The sequence below is a fragment of the Anguilla rostrata genome, chromosome 11 (genome assembly GCF_018555375.3).
Source record: "Anguilla rostrata isolate EN2019 chromosome 11, ASM1855537v3, whole genome shotgun sequence".
NCBI classification, from domain to species: Eukaryota; Metazoa; Chordata; class Actinopteri; order Anguilliformes; family Anguillidae; genus Anguilla; species Anguilla rostrata.
The window spans coordinates 19089034-19105372 of NC_057943.1; the positions used below are offsets into that span (position 1 = coordinate 19089034).

General features: G+C 40.7%; 2 protein-coding genes across 9 annotated transcripts in view; one reads left to right on the forward strand and one right to left on the reverse strand.

The window, feature by feature from the left end:
- Positions 1-2017, reverse strand: part of LOC135234192 (MYND-type zinc finger-containing chromatin reader ZMYND8-like) — a 21146-nt gene extending 19129 nt beyond the window's left edge. For 3 of the 8 annotated variants that reach the window (XM_064298534.1, XM_064298532.1, XM_064298531.1), the window contains exon 1: positions 193-429. The gene's annotated coding sequence lies outside the window, so the exon portion shown is untranslated. Of the gene's footprint in view, positions 1-73; positions 430-504; positions 923-1998 lie in introns of those variants that run through there. The other 5 variants (XM_064298533.1, XM_064298524.1, XM_064298530.1 and 2 more) reach the window with 4 other exon arrangements.
- zgc:113278 (Translocating chain-associated membrane protein 1-like 1-like) lies at positions 1999-14565 on the forward strand. The gene is made up of 11 exons (XM_064298535.1): positions 1999-2537; positions 3618-3678; positions 3906-4024; positions 5043-5159; positions 5284-5342; positions 6053-6137; positions 8071-8141; positions 9138-9242; positions 9785-9928; positions 10814-10974; positions 11333-14565. Exons 1-11 carry the CDS (start codon positions 2418-2420, stop codon positions 11404-11406), a joined length of 1116 nt encoding a protein of 371 aa, XP_064154605.1. The 5' UTR covers positions 1999-2417; the 3' UTR covers positions 11407-14565.
- The last annotated feature ends 1774 nt before the right edge of the window (positions 14566-16339 follow it).

Below are 16339 nucleotides of genomic sequence, written 5' to 3' on the forward strand. Positions count from 1 at the left end.
TCTCACTTTCCTAACAGCATTTAAGTCATGGATCACATTGTATGTATACAGTGAGCTGCCATATTTCACTTACATTAGCCAACTCAGAAAGGTTAAATAAAGATTTTAGCATGGATACTGTGTTATTTCATGAGCAGTTCTTTGTGTTATTGTCTTGTTTTTACTCTGACTTTCAGAGGGATTTCTACTCACCACAAGGTAAGTCTGACCTCTAGAGGAGTTTTGGAGAATGACTTGTAATTTATGAAGAGGACTGGTTAAAAGACCCAGCTTGTCACCTCTGGCAGCAATTTCAGCACAAATAGTTCTGGGCCATGAGCTCGTTAAAAATAATTTAAACACAAAGGTTTGGTTGCTGAAAATGTGTTTAAGATCCACCATACTTTTTTACTTAAACTTATTTTAAAACACAGCTGCCAGAATCAGAAACCAGTATCGGTTGGTTTTGATGTGTTCCAGAATTAGTAATTAAGTCGTTGCTTGGCTAAATAATCATCAACGCACCTTGTTCTCGATGTCGTAATTGGCTGCCGATTGAAATGCAACCACAAATACCCGCAGACGCAGCAGCCGTCTAGGAAGCGACTTCGACACCCCTGTTTTAAAATAGTGCCGGTGTGGTTTGATCCTCTGATGTTTTCACAAATTGATTAGTTTAGTCCCGTTATTCAATCAATATTTGTTCTTACCTTTGACTTACAAGTAAATGCAACCTTCTCTTTGCAAATGAATTTAGTGATTGCTGAATTCTGCTAAACTTTACTTAAGGACCAATGCAGAATACTGCCTGCTCAGATGTCCACACTTCCAGAAATTAAAACTCTACGCAATAAAAAGTGTAACCTCCGTAAAAGGAATAATGTTTCATGTAGCACATTTAATTAAATGAGCTCATAAGTTGATCTAATGGATTCAAAGTGGGGGTAAATATGGTATATTTATTCTTTTTGGTACACATAGCTACATAGGTAGGTTACAACTGATACAGTTAGGCCTTGTATATGCTCTAATTTTCTGTTAACTCGATATGGCAAATGATGCATGCCTTTAGAATTAGGTTAATGATTCAATTGTAAACAGACAGGTTAAATTAGTCGAACATAATTTTTTACATATTTAAATATTTGTCCCCAACAAACTTAATTGAGATTATCTGTAACAGAACTCTAAAAACTAGTCTGCTGGACCAAGTTTGAGAACACCTGACCTAGCTGGATAATGCAGCAAAGTCTATGCTACTTCCACAAATATGCAGTGAACTATGACACCAAAATATAGATCATATGATAAGGTTTTTAAAAATATTCTGCGCTTTAGCCAGCTCAGTTATGGTTATGGCACAATTGTTAGCTAGTTACCAGAAGTGCTTTTTGTGTCACTATCCGCTCACTACAATCTGGCACGATGACCAAATTAGCTTTTTTTTAAAGGCCAGTCGACACGACGGCCCAACACAGCCGAAGTTCTACAGCAAAGCACAACCACAAAGAAACACAAGAGAGCCTTCGACTATAGCCTACCGCTTAGCAAAATCCGCCAGGGTTCACACAAGTTAAACGCGGGCTAAAATGTCAGTGAAGGGTTTAATAAGATTACGAGGAATTAAGTATGAATTTTTAATATAAATCACAATGGCTGCAGTTCAGATCCATGCAATATGTAGAGCCTAGGTAACAAATTAAATAAGCATGCTGATCAAACAAATGTTACTTGACGAGGAACGATTGAACAGTTGACACAGAAATTGCATGTCATTTAAAAAAATGTAATTTAATATTATCGTCTAAAACACGAATTCCGAATTAGTGCACTTGCTGCAGGTTTCAACGTCACTCATGAACGACCTCGTCTCAAAATATCAGTGAAGGCGGCTATCCGTATCTTCACAAGCCCACTCCTCGGTTCTCTTTTTCTCGTTTCCTATCCTTCCTGACGTGTTTAGGAAGATTCACGGAAAGAATGCAATGTACGAACACGATAGTGCATAAGCAATTCTGCCATGCTGGGGTTTCTTCGTTATTGAGCGATACTGGATAAAAGACGTTCTGGTGTTGTCGCCTCCTCTAGAACGTTTCAGATTGGTGTAGGCCACAGTTAATCAGCCTGCTTATTCTCAACTTTATTAGCTCATTTTGATGTCAGTCATGAATTGAACTGGTAACTGGGCGGGATATTTTACGTAAGTGGGCGGTTCATGAATGAGGCTGGAGTAGAAACTGGGAGGGTACATCTGACGGGTTCGGGGCTTGCGTGCGTGGTGTATACGTTTAGTGTATCTATGTCATTACTTTGAATTCATGACCAAGAATACACCACATTGACCAGTAAGTGGAGGGTGCGAAAGGGCGGTAATACCTGGGCGTATAAGCAGGTGCACTGTGCGACTGAGTGAGTCTGAGGAGCGAGACTTGTCAGCCATGGGTTTCCGAAAGAAGAACAAGAGCCCACCGGTACTGAGCCACGAGTTCGTGATCCAGAATCACGCGGATATGGTTTCGTGCGTTGCCATGGTCATTCTGCTGGGACTGATGTTCGAGGTACAGTATTAAAAAAGCTATCGCACATGCAAAACATTTCGCTCACTGACAGCGCAAAGGGGGCTGGGCGTTAGTGTCTCCCTTCTCATGTATCACATCCACAGCCAAGGAAGGAGGCCCTACTGTAGCCAGTGTATCTTGCTACACTTCTGCGCTTCAGGCAATTTCGGAACGATACATGGATACATTACATTTTGTTGCTCACTTTCTTGTGAAGCCCCATTATAATATAACAGTGGTTTGCTTTGATTGTTGATCAACAGAACAGGAAAGAGTGACCAAATGTGGTGAAGTGTTACTTTGTAGAGTGGCTTCAGCACGCTAGCGTTACGTTAGCAAGCTAGCTAACAACCTCTGCAGATCGTTCTGAGAGCTTGTTAGCTGACTGACGTGTGTCAAAATATTGGACTTGCAGGTTGAATTAGTGATAAAATGTTTGCTAGCTTCTGGAAAAATGTTTGTAACCAGAACATATTGGACACGTGCATGCGTTTTAAATTCCTAATTATTCTGAAACAATCATACATTTATTATAAAGAACTGACAAATGTATAAAAAGTGCAGAAATGTCAATTTTACTGTACAGGTCCAACGTGCATGAATGAAGTACATGAACGGAAGTATACTTAATTATTCCAACCCTTTAAGGACGTTTTAATGCTTTCCAGTATTTAAAGTATTTGTACATTCTTCGGCCGAATTTAAATGTTTGAGCTTAGCAGAAAATTGAAGGTGTGTTGAACCATGCACAGCGTGGTGGTCCAGGGTATCGTCCAATAATCATGTTTTACACAATGATAGTCATTACTGGCCTTTCGTGAAGCCGCATTTTCAATAAATATCCACCGTCCTTGGACTTGGTTGTTCTGTACATGGACGTATATGTAGGCATAATGGAAGGAATTCTCTGTAATGCATAGACTACAGATCTTTTTTTTCTTTTTTTTTTTGAGGCGCGTTTCAGTTAGGCTTATTGGTCTGTCCCTGAAATAAGCATTAAAATGCTGCTAAATGAACTTGGCTATAAATCACTAACACCGCAATTTGTGAATAGTAATTTGTGTTTTGTTTATTTTACAGGTAACAGCAAAGTTTGCTATCATGTTTATCACGGTCCAATACAATGTAACTCATACATTTGGTAAGCTGCTATTTGTGTCTCAAAATCTTTGAGTGTATGTAATGTGTATTCTGTTGAGCTTTTTACATTCTAAACATTTTGTTACAAAACAGGCAATAGTAGGCAAAACTGGTATACAAGAGATTCAGGATTCTATAATGTGTGATGTCAATGTATATTTTGTAAAATAGCAATATACAATTATTAAAGCTTTTCTGATAAATTTGTTTTATTTCTGTTTTGTGCAGATGACAGGCCTGAATCGGGAAACTTTTACCAATATGGACCAAAAGACATGGCAACTGTGTTCTTCTATGTGCTGATTGCCATTATACTCCACGCCTTGATCCAAGAATACGTTCTTGATGTAAGCGATTTCCCCAATGCCAGCCTGAAGCATACACACTAGCATGCTTTATGTGTCCTCCCGTGGCTTTTGAGAGCACCCGGGATGATATTTCAGAGCGTAGATCCCCTCCTGCTGTCATCTCGGCACTCGCTCTTGAGTTGCAAGTTGCACTAAGATGGGAGGGAGTGCCAGTCCTGTCAGACTTCCCTCCTTCATGCGTTTCACAAGTCACATTTGATATCCTGTGCCTGTCCACATGTTTACACACACCCGCTCTGAAGGGCCAGTCTGCATGGGTGATATACACTCTGCTGCCTGGCCTGTTCTGGGTGGCTGCTGTTCTGCTGAGATATTGCAGCGACTGGCAGTTTCTCTGTGTTTTTGTCACAGAATGCTGTATATGTTGATGTTACTGACGTTTCTTCTGCTGTTGTTTTATAGTTGTATACTAATGTGTGTGTGTGTGTGTGCGCATCTGTGCCTGTGTACATTGAAGAAGACCAACCAAATACAATATTGTATTATCAAGAATGACAGTTACATCTGAATAAATCTGGCAGGTGCAAAATAAAATTGAAATACATTTCATATAGGCTACAGGCAGTGTATTTGTGGTAACAATATAAGTATATTCATATATTTACTCATTGGTATAGTTACAAACTCAGTATGACATTAATTTGCATTGACCTACTGGTACTCAGGAAAGAAAGGGTGTTGATTAGTTCCCTTGATGACCTTATAAGATGGCACACACTCTGCCAGAAAAAACCAGAAGTCCTGTAAATGTGCATTAATGTAATTTATGCTTAGGTCTTCTCTATGGAGAGAAATAATTTTCCCCTTACTCTAACATTTTTTTAATGCTCTTGGGATGTCTGGTTTTTTAAATTGCATCTGCAAGGTTCGTTGTTCACACCCAGAGTTCAGAAACCTCTTGAGTGTTGATATTGATTTATGAGAGAACAGTAAAGGGTTCATGGTTTCTGTACTGCACAGTAGAAGTACTCACATATTTTACTATGTCTCATTTCAGAAAATCAATCGACGGCTGCATCTTTCAAAAACCAAGCACAGCAAATTTAATGAGTCTGGCCAGCTTGCTGCCTTCTACTTATTCTCCTTCATCTGGGGCAGTAGCATCCTGACAGGGGTAAGGGCGTAGTTCAGCTGTGCCCACCAAAAAGTGAAGACCAAGACAAGAACTTTCTGTAAAGACAGCTTTTCCACTTTGTTATTTGTATTGTGGTGAAATCAATTTATTTGGTATTTTTCAGGAGGAATTTGCAACAAATCCTACGTTCTTATGGGAGGGCTATCCTCATAACCACATGGTGTAAGTTACATTTCTTTTATCTTATCTCCCTTGTTTTCACTGAAGAAAATTCAAGATTGTGGTGTTCTTGTAACAAGAATCCTTCCTTCAAGGTTGGAGTGCCTTTGTTCCCCTAAAGTTGAGAATTCCCCAGTAGTGCTCTCACCACCCATTACAGTGTGTGAAGTGTAAATGTGCGTCATGGGAATGATGTGATTTCTGCTGACGCAGCGATGCTGTTTATATGTTCTTTCTCTGGCCATTTTGGATGCAACACTGACAAAATCCATGTGAAGTTATTCTGAATTTTTAAGTGGAAATGCTGTATCATCATGTGCCTCTGTCTCTTAAGCCATCTTTCCTTTAGCCCCTAACTTGAGAAAAGATAGTTCTTGATTATTATCAATCACAAATAAGTAAAGTTTTTGCAAATGTACGACAGTTGCCTGTGCTAATGCTCCCCTCGGTAGTTGTTTTGTATGAAACAGTCTAGGGCATTGATTTAAAGGTGAGGTGTTTACTCAACACGCCATACTTGCCCGACAATAAGTATATCTTACAATGGCATGATTGGATGGTCAGTCTCGGTAATTAGCAATGACCTGTGTTCAGCGAGACCAGTGGTGTCTACTCTTCTCACATCCCTTTTCCCATGAGTTGTTCACCTGTGTGACAATGTGGGCAAACTAATGTATTATGTATATTGTAGCTAAGTACAGTTTTTATCACAGTTTTCAGGTGAAATTCTTCTACATTTGCCAGATTGCCTACTGGATCCATGCCCTGCCAGAGCTTTATTTTCAGAAAGTGCGAAAGGTAGGGGGGTACATGGTGCCGTTTCTATCTGTGCCTCATTTTTTTAAAACACACTGGAAATTACAACAAGACAGATTTTTTGAAAAAAACTGTTTGTGCGAATGTATTACTGATTTTTGCTTTGCTTTCATACTGTCCTGAAGTCATCTAAGATTTTGGCGAACTTATTTAGTGATGTATAAATAATAGAACCATAGTCTCCAATTCCTGGAGCCCTATTAACCAGTTTGATTAACATACGATCCTAATGCCTGGTACCAACACAATTTTATCTCTGGTTTAACTTTTAAAATTTCCATTCCCTTTTTATATTTGCTAAAGGTTTACTCCTTGGCTGGGTCATTGTATCTGTTGGGTCCGACAAAAGGAAATTATAACACTTGGAAGTTCCTTATGAGCTGCAAAGGGATAAAGCAGTTTTTTTTACTGTATTCTGTGAAGTATCAGGTGTCATAACTGGTTAGTGGCAACCAGAATGGAAAATAATTATTCAAAAAATATAATGTACCAACAAAAACAGCAGTTTTATTAAAGCCATTTATGTAGACTCATCGTAAATTCTTTGAGGGAGCTGTAAAATAAGATATGCAAAATATTCAACTGACAGAATATCAGCATAGAATAAAAAGTGGTTGTAGAGTAATCATTTGAGCTATGGAAAGGGCTTCAGGGTTTATTGTATTCAATCCATCCACAAAGCGGTACCCACACTGGAAGCCCAATTACTTAAAATAAGAGGTCAGGGCAGCCTGATGAAAGAGTTTATGGCTTTGTATGCCCTTGTAATTGGAACTATGTGCCCTTTTATTTTCTTCTGTCAGGTTTTTATAGCCGGTATTTAGTTTCCGAGCGGCAATAAAAACAGCCTCCTCACAAAGCCAACTGAGCGTGAGCAGTCATGTACAGTCTGCCATTTTTACCTGACTCATGTCTGCCTGCATGAGCTGCGCATGAAGTGTACTCCTCTCATACAAGGACTGCGCAGCTTAGCCTGGTAGCCTGCACATTGAATAGAAATGAAGGCAGGCAGCAAGCTAGGGGAGAAAGTGTCTTCCTCTGAACTCTCAGATTGACAAAGGATGTTATTGTGAAGGGAGAAAATAGGGCACGATAACTGATTGCAAAAATAAATGCAGAACAATGCTCTCACTCGTCCATGTCTCTTACATTCCTTCAGCACTGGTTGAATTTCAGTCAGTTTGGTCTTAAAAGATGAAACGTTCAGTGTTCAATGCTGAGCAAAACAAAATTTAATCCCAATTGAATTCTGTATACCTGATTACAAAAATGACTTGATTATTAGCATTTAATGAGTGGCTGCACTCCACTGGTGATTTTGGGTGAAAACTGGCTGGGTGAACTCCAGGGCCTTTGTTGGAGAGCACTGACCTAGGCAATGATATTACTTGATCTTGTATCTTGTACTTTAAGTCCAATTTGTTACTGTTGAATTAAATTTTTGTTTTTCTAAATAATCATCCACGGTGCTGGCATTATAGTACATACACCTGCAATCTTTTATGCTGTTGCATGCCACTCAGTTCAGATCTGAATGGAATTTGGCCTGGAGCCTGTAGGCCAGTGCATAGTTAGCCTGAGCAATGTTTCAGACCAAACTGCAGAAGTGGCTGAGTTAGCTGGCAGAGTATTCCATGCTTCATTGTGTAATAGCAACGCGTGTAGTTGATCAGGTGCCTGCATGGGCTGGCACCAGATATTTTAGTTATGATGTCATCCTGTCCAATAACTCCAGAGCTCAATTGATTGGCTGCAGGGTGAAAAAAAAACCGGCATGCATGACCCAGAGAGGATAGTGTTTGGATGAGACAGACCAGCAGTCACAGTTGGGGAAATTATAGAGGTTAAAAATATTTGCAGTTATTGCTGGCATGTGAGATTGGTAAGTGATGTCATTTTGTGTTCTCTTTCCTAGGAGGATATCCCTCGTCAGCTGTACTATATTTGCCTTTACATTTTCCACATTGCTGGAGCCTATGTCTTAAAGTAAGTGGATGTTCTCTGGGTCCGATTCAACATTTGACTGCATTTTAATAAATACAGGGGAAATGCCATTTTAGCTGCAAGATTACCCCTGGTAATAATGCCGCTCTGTGTCTGGTTTTGATGGCCTGTGGCCGTTCTTTTCCTGACATGGTCCACACTGACATGTTCACTGTGGGGTGGCTGAGAGGGGAAAAACACTGGAAGGATAGGTTTGATCCAAGCTGGGTACTTGGCATGACTCATCTCTTTCTGAAAAGGGCGACCTGCCCCCTTTCACGAGGTACTTGGGCAGGGCCTTCTGCTTTAGACACAGTGAGGAGTACTGAGCATTAGTAGAATAGCTCAGATTTTTTTGCATAGGTTGCCTGTTATGTAGTACATGTAAAAAAAATGTTATCATGAGTGACAATACAATATATACAGCTTTGTGCCTGTGTGTTATTTATTTTATTGTATGGAGCCTTTGTGTTCATCTTTATCCATCCAGGCCAAGGTACAAAATGTACATTTCAACAATATATGTCTAAAGCTGTCATTATTAGCTTTGACCAGGCAAATGCTGCTCTTTGTGAAGATGTGCAGTCTGTCTGAAAGCATAAATTGGGTTGTTTTCCTATTGTTTCTTTTTCTGTAGAATATTCAGTGCTGTTAAAGCAGGACTGCTGGACTGTTAAAAAATATGATCCACCCACGTTTGACAAACGAACAGTATGCCTGAACACGATTATTAATTGTGACTGTCTGTGTTCTTGGACTCCTGCCATGGGCCCCTTTGTAATGATATTGGAGACCCTAGGGTAGGAAGTACCGCCCTTGTCATTGTCCTGACATGCCTCTTCTCAAACAAAATATCCCCGCTTATGCCCAGGCCTTTGTTGAAATTGAAATGCTGTTGTTTATATCTGAGAGTAAATCACTCGTGCGGTTTTAATTTTTCTAAATGCTGAACCTTGAGTAGCTCATGCTCTGCGTGCGTGTCCTCCTGTCTCCTCTCAGCCTTCACCGTCTGGGCCTCATCCTGCTGGTGCCGCACTACCTGGTGGAGCTGCTGTTCCACGCGTCGCGGCTCTTCTACTTCAGCGATGAGAATAAGCAGAAAGGGTACGTTCCCCGCCCGCGCGCATCAGCCCAATTCAGCGAGTCATCAGGCTCATGGTGTCTCCACCTACTCAGTATACATACTGAGGAGTGTGCTCTGTAGACCCAGCGCGCATGCATTTTAAGGCATGCTTTTGAAAGCATTTGAACCAGTAAGGATTGCATATGTTTGTTTGTAAATCATTAATGCTAAGAAAAATGGATTGTGAAAAGGATCCCATCAGAAAGTCTGTCAGGTCTGCATCGTCTTGCATTGAATTTGTTGTATGATCTTATGATCACGTGGTCTGTTCTGTTTGTAATCCTGTTGTGTGTATGTCAGTGCTTTTAGTAAGGCTTAAATGGTGCCCTGTCACATTTCCTGCCAAATTTAGAGTACCTAAAATATGTACTGCACAAGACTATCACTATAGAGCACAATAATAACATTACCAAGTTGCATTCCTAAGGCCAGTTTATCTCGTTTCTTGGAGTGGTGTTCTGCTTTATCCTTACCACCATGACCCTATGACCTTCAGCTGTTAGGCCATTGTCTTCCCCCTCAGGTTTACGCTGTGGGCACTGCTCTTCGTCATCGCTCGCCTCCTCACCCTCACCCTCTCTGTCCTCACCTTTGGCTTCGGCTTGTCCCGTACGGAAAACCAGGGGTTCTCCATCGCTGATGGAAACTTCAATGTCCTGACTATCAGGCAAGTCCCATTCCCACTCTGCCCTTGCTTTGTTCCTAAACGTTTTGATCTCAGGGTCCTCTAAATAACCAAGGTCGTGGGTTTGTATCCCAGCCTGGGCCTGTCCGTGTGGAGTGTGCATGTTCTCCCCGTATCTGCGTGGGTTTCCTCCAGGTACTACAGTTTCCTCCCACAGTACAAAGACATACAGGTAGGCTAATTGGAGACTCTAAATTGCCCCTTGCTATGAGTGTGTGAGTGAATGGTGTGTGTGCCCTGCGATAGATTGCCGGCCTGTCCAGGGTGTATTCCTGTCTCTTGCCCAGTGTGTTAGGATGGGCTCCAGCCCTCCCCGTGACCCTGACCAGGATAAGTGGGTATAGATAATGGATGGATAGAGGATCTGTCACTATTTTGTACAATACATATCACTATGTAATGAGCACAGTTTAATAAAGAATGCTTCATCTAAATGTTTTTCATTTTGGTGAAAACTGTCTGGGACTCTCTAAGACCTTTGAGAGGTCCCTGGACCCTTGCTTAGGAACCCCCAGTTTTAGACTGTCATTCTCCATACAAACACAGCTAAAGCAAACTCTCAGATTGTAACTCTCAGCAGTTTCAAGCATAGTGTCATATGAACTATGGTCTTGGTAACAGAAGGACAGGAGATTTGGTTGCGCATATCTGTAATTATGCCCTGGTAATTACTGAGATGGAAAATACTCTGAGTGCTGTCACATTTTATGATTCTCTTCCTACTCGAGGTCTTGGAAGCGAGCTAATTGAAGTTGGTGTCCAGATGATAATTGCAAATGACCTGCTTAAGCGTTTGCTGCCCACACTCCTGCGGCTTTCAGAGGCTTTCCTGGGGGGTCACTTCAGTTGTCATCTTTCCGCCTCCAGGTTCAGCTGCCTGGCTGCCATCTGTCTCACACAAGCGTGGATGATGTGGAAGTTCATCAATTTCCAATTGAAGAAGTGGAGGGAGCACAGCCAGATCCAGGCCACCAAAAAGAGAGTCATCAGCCCAAAGAGCAAGCCCTCCAAAAAAGACTCAACCAGAGGTGAAGATCGAACACCCTTCACAATGAGACAGCCGTGCATCATGTGTGCCGAAGGCCCAGTTGCATGTGGCTGGGTTTTCCAATCAATTTGCATTGAATTAATATTGCTGTGTGTGTGATAGTTTAAATGGGCTTTTGTTGCTTTGCATTTGTAACTTCAATTGAGGTGCCTAAATGAGCCCTGATAATGAGCCCAACACCCTGATCATGAGTCCACCCTATGGCCCAGTTGGCACAGCATCTAGACACCTGCATCAGCTTTGTGTTCTACGGGCCGAACCTAGGGTTGCCCACTGTGTCCAATAATATATCACAGATCCCTTGTGGAATATCTGAAATGTGCTTATTTATTTTGCAGGAAGTGCCGCCAATGGAGTCATGAAATCAGATGACAGAACTTCACCTCGTGCACGAAAACCAAAAGCCTCGTAGAGAGAGCTGTGAGAAGACCAAGCTGAGCTCTCGCTGTGGCACGCTTGTCTCGCCTTCAGAAAAGATTCTGCCTCCTGGGTCTCAAAAGAACCTCGTAAAGGAACCATATCTGTATCTTTTGGGTTAAACAACAAACAATATGGAAAAACAGCAGTTGTTTTCCTTTGAAGATTTGGGTTTGGTTTTCTCACAGATTGCTTCACTCGAAGATCTTTTCTACTGATTGTTTCTGTGCTTGCGGGATGTTGCTGTGCTTGTGTGTAATCATGTGACACTGCAGAGCAGTAGACCTCAGTGTGGTAAACAGCTGATGAAGAGAGACTACTGTGAGTGTTACCGACAGGGTTGCGGAGCTGTTTCCTCTTTACCAAACACTGTGGTAAATGCCTGATACTGAAAGTACAGATAAGTTGCAGGTAATAACTTGTATGTGGATCTTTACTTTGGATTTAATTCTGAAACAGTTTTTTGCCAGTTAAAATCCAGTAGAATTTACATGATATCCTTTGCTTTCAGGCTGTGTGGACAGAGACCCTTTTTAGTTTAAAATGTGGAAAATACATGGTTTGCACTTGTCTGGCTGAAGCTTTCGTCCAGCTAAAGCATCCTGCACACTGCATACAATGCGGTTCTGCCCTGGAAAAAAACAAAGCAGGTGAAAGCAAACGTTTCCTTTGCAAAATGAAACGGAACAAGGTGATACCATAATTAGACTGTGATGTTTTAAGATTTATTTATTCGATGCATGGCAAATGCACACATTAAAACTGTACTGTGCATCATATGTAGTGCGCAGTGGTCTTAGTTGTGTGGACGGAAGACTTGCCAGTGACCATGGTTTGTGGAACTTTCCTGGAAACAAATCACCCTAGCAGAAGTAGCTTTCCGAGTGCCCTCTGGGTGTAGCAAAGGTATGGGTCTAGCAGGCCAGGAAGGATGGACTACAAGGCCTGCTGTTCTGGCTGAAAGCGTGCTGTTCAGTTTTTGGTGCACAGGGTATACTGTGGCGTGCCTCCTGGGTTTGTCCCCTTCGTGCTAATTGTTTTGTGTGATTATAATAGTTGTATATCACTCTGCGATTGACATTTTCAAAGTCAAGTACAGAATGATGTGGATTCAGCTAAAACTACGGCTGGTAAAAGAGACATTTAGATGGCTTTAGTACAAGCATTTTGTGGCCTTTTTACATCCAGTGGACAATTTTTATATTTGTTTTCTCTTTTTTTAACAGTGCTTTGTAAAGTCTTCCTATATGGAGTGCAGTGCAAAGCACTTTTATGCATTTGATCCAAACAACAGAATTCAAAGTGTCCTTAAACAGAATATTGTACAAACCGACTTGATGACGTTGACCCTGATTGGCAATAGAACAGCTTTGTGTATATGTGCATGTTTTTCTCTGTGTGGGGTGTTTCTTTAGCGAGGGAGGCAGTGCTACGTTTTGTGGAGATAACTAATATGGCAGTGCCTCGCTTTCATGTTTGTCATCAGGGGGAAAAACGTAAGAGAACTGGTTTGGTCCTCGAGTTTTTGTTTTCTTTTTATTTTTTCTTCTTGAATTGAGTTGTGATGCTAATACAGAAACTTGTAACAAAGTATTTTTTCAGGTTTCAGTATGTTCAATGAATACAATCGAAATTTCTCTCTTTGCCCTTATCCTTCATACACTTCATACCCTCCCCAACTCTTATTACCCCCCTTCCCAAATCCCCACCCTCCCAGCAGGATTCTGCTGAGAGTGAGTTGGAGTATGCTGCTTTGTTTGCCAAATGGTTTGAAAGAGACTTGTTCCTTCCCTGTGATTTTGATATGCCATCAATAGATATGAACTTGTACGCCCTGTTCCCTGGCTAAAACCTAGCCTAAAAAACACTTAGGAAAGAGCCAGTGAGCTCCCTTTAAATTGCACGGAATAGGAAAGTATAGTGAAACTGTCCACATGTATTAAAAGTACAGAAGAGAGGATGAATTTTAACTGAGAAGGTTCAGTGGTCATTCAGGCAGTAGTATTACATTAAAATATCTGCCAGTTCAGAATTTTACTCTGTATGAGTAAAACGGAGCAGAACAGATTTCACTCTGTATGGCATTATCTTAGGAGGGAAGGAATGTTTGACATAGCCTGTTACTGTCTGATGTGTAGAAAAAAAATCTATATAAATATAGGATATTCATGAAAAGTTTTGTCAGATTTTTAAAACTATTTTTATAGAATTTCAACAACTGTAGAAAGTTCAGCTTCATTATATTTATAATTTGAAGCCTCATTAGTGATTTAAAAAATAATAATAATAACAGAAGTGAAAGCATACTACTCTGAAGGTGTGGGTCCAAAAGGCAAAAAATCTTATGTAACTGCAACATGAGCCTGATTAAATAGCAGTGGTCAAGTCACATGACAGAAATCCAATCCACCAATGGCATGCATTCCGCCTGTGGGTGGGGCTGTTCAGATTCATTAGGTGGGACTAAATGCTTGGCAGCGAAGTTGTATTCAAGGTTTTTGTTTTTGTCTTTTCTAATACTTCTGCCCATGTGGTTTCAGTTTGCTGTGTATCATGATTAAGGGCCTTCTGCCAGGGCATGACCTCTATGTTTGTCATGAGAGCTACAGAAAATTTAAATGACATTGGCCAGCCATTGATGTAGTAGTTACACCATCCTTTTTTTTTTTGCACTTACTGTTTTTGAATATACAACATAGCACAACAATAAGTAGAGCTGTTAATTTCTTTTAGCTTTCTTTTTGTCACAGTTAGTTGGTCATGATGGAATAATTTGAGCTGTTCATGGAATTTACATTTGCTAACTCTTAACAGTGTATCTGCACTTCATTAGTTGCAAATTTGATAAATAAGGCATTCTTCATGGAATCCTTGCTAACTGATTGCCTTCAGGTTTAAAACTCTGCCCAACAAAATCTACAAGAAAGTGCACCAAAGTCTATTCAACGTTTTACAGCAGATACATTGAACCTAATCAGATTTATTTTTCACTGTGATATTTTATATGCACTGATGTTTTTCATTTGCTTGCCTATAGATGTTCCAATGTATTGGTTTTATAAAAGGTACTGACACTGATATGTTCTTGAGCCTATGTATTTATGCAAATCTTTCTTTTTCTTTTTTTGGTTCAAATAAAATCTTGATTGATTAACCAGGTAGTCACCATTGTTATTTTATATGGAAGTACACAAGGGTTTTCTCTCTGAGGTTTTTATTTTTTCTGTCAGAGATTAAGAAGAGAAAAAATAGAGTGTTTCTTGTTGAAGGTGAGGCCAATGCTCTGAGTTGATCGATGGAAAACTAGGTAACAATCTCCGTTGTGATGGAAACACAACTGGGGTTTTACTCCGCCCCCACCCCCACCATCACCACCACACTCTGCCCCACCCATCCATTGTGTGAGAGCAGTGACATTGAAAGACCACTAGAAGGAGCCCTTGAGCTTTTCATCTGACAGATTTGCAGAGGACAGCCACATGCAGTCTCTGCATTAATAAATCACCACACATATGCAATGCCTGGAAAGAGCTTTCTTCTGTAGAAATATCCAGCCAAGAGAACAAGAAGGAGAGGGAGGATTGATGAAGCAGTCTTAAAATGAAAATGGGTACTCACACAGTGGTAGTAGAAGACTGAGGAAAGTAAGAAACAATAAGATATTAAAACATTAGCAAGCAAAAAGATTCATTGTTCAGTGGAAGTCACTGTTTATGGATTTACTTGCCCACGAGGTACATTACATAATCCAGCAGAAGGACGAGTGCCTTCTACCTCCTCCACCCTCTCTTGTCTCTTGCTATCCCTCTTCACCCATCCCCCCTCTCTCTCCTGCCTCAAAGCACTTAATTAATCCATGGAGTGATTCACTGAAAAAACTATCACCTGACACATAACATGGCTGGTATGTTTTTTTTCATACACCCACACCTCCACATGGGGAATCCCAGTGGGTCTCCACTAAAAACCTTTGTTGCTGCCTGACGGTCATTCTTTGTGGTGTGCTTTTCATTGCAGCTATACATCTCCTCTCATAAACTGAGGTATTGTCATTTTTCAGTCAGATGCTATTGTTTCAAAACACCAACACAAAGTCCTAAGTTTATATCTGAGACAAGTAATTGTAAAAATGTTTTATTTTTCTCTTCTCCCCTTTGAATTCAATGAAGATGAATCGGTCTCTGAATTGTGTAGATTATGTTTAATTTCCATATAAATTAGCTTCATTAAAATAGGAGTACTTATTTAATGTAGCTCATTTGAAATTCTATATTTAATAAGACATGTAATTTCATGCTCACAGACTAATAGCCAATAATTAGGAGAACCAGGATATCATGGTTCAGTATACAAGCTGGAAGTCAATCTTTGCGGATAGTAGCGGCCCAGCTACTCTGCTCGTCTCGATTTCTCGACTCGTTCTCCATCTACAGCCTCATCAGAACACGTGTGCTAAAGATCATGAGAGCCTGGAGTGCTTCTGCAGCGGTGCTACTCAAACAGGGAGCTGTTGGCTGGAATCAAATGAGGAATTTTTAATTAAATCGCTTAAGTTATGATCGCTGCTATTGGCAGTGCCGTGCTAGCTGTTTTCTGTGTTCTGGTTCATCATCTCTACAGTATACTGAAAGTGTGTCAGGGGCAGGGATACTCTGATCTGACTCTCAAGTTCAGTAATACTGCTGGTTTTCTCTTCTACCTGACAGCCCATAATTTAATAATGTCACTGATTGGCCAGAGAACTCACTCACCTGGTGCGTCAGGTTTAAATCAGTCCCTGATTGGAGGAGAGAAATGAAAACCAGCAGTACTACTGGCCCCATGGGCCAGATTTGAGTATCCTTTGCCTAAATCCTTGGCTTCGTATACAGTATGTGCATGAGGAAGAATCAGTCTTTAGGTTGGATAGCCATCTCAATCGAGATGAA

What these genes read in the sequence shown, in the direction of transcription:
- zgc:113278 (XM_064298535.1), top strand. Translation starts at nt 2,418, where the DNA reads ATGGGTTTCCGAAAGAAGAACAAGAGCCCACCGGTACTGAGCCACGAG. An exon ending in GCAGTAGCATCCTGACAGGG is followed by an intron (nt 5,160 to 5,283) that starts GTAAGGGCGTAG and finishes GGTATTTTTCAG; the next exon opens with GAGGAATTTGCAACAAATCC. An exon ending in ATTTTCAGAAAGTGCGAAAG is followed by an intron (nt 6,138 to 8,070) that starts GTAGGGGGGTAC and finishes TCTCTTTCCTAG; the next exon opens with GAGGATATCCCTCGTCAGCT.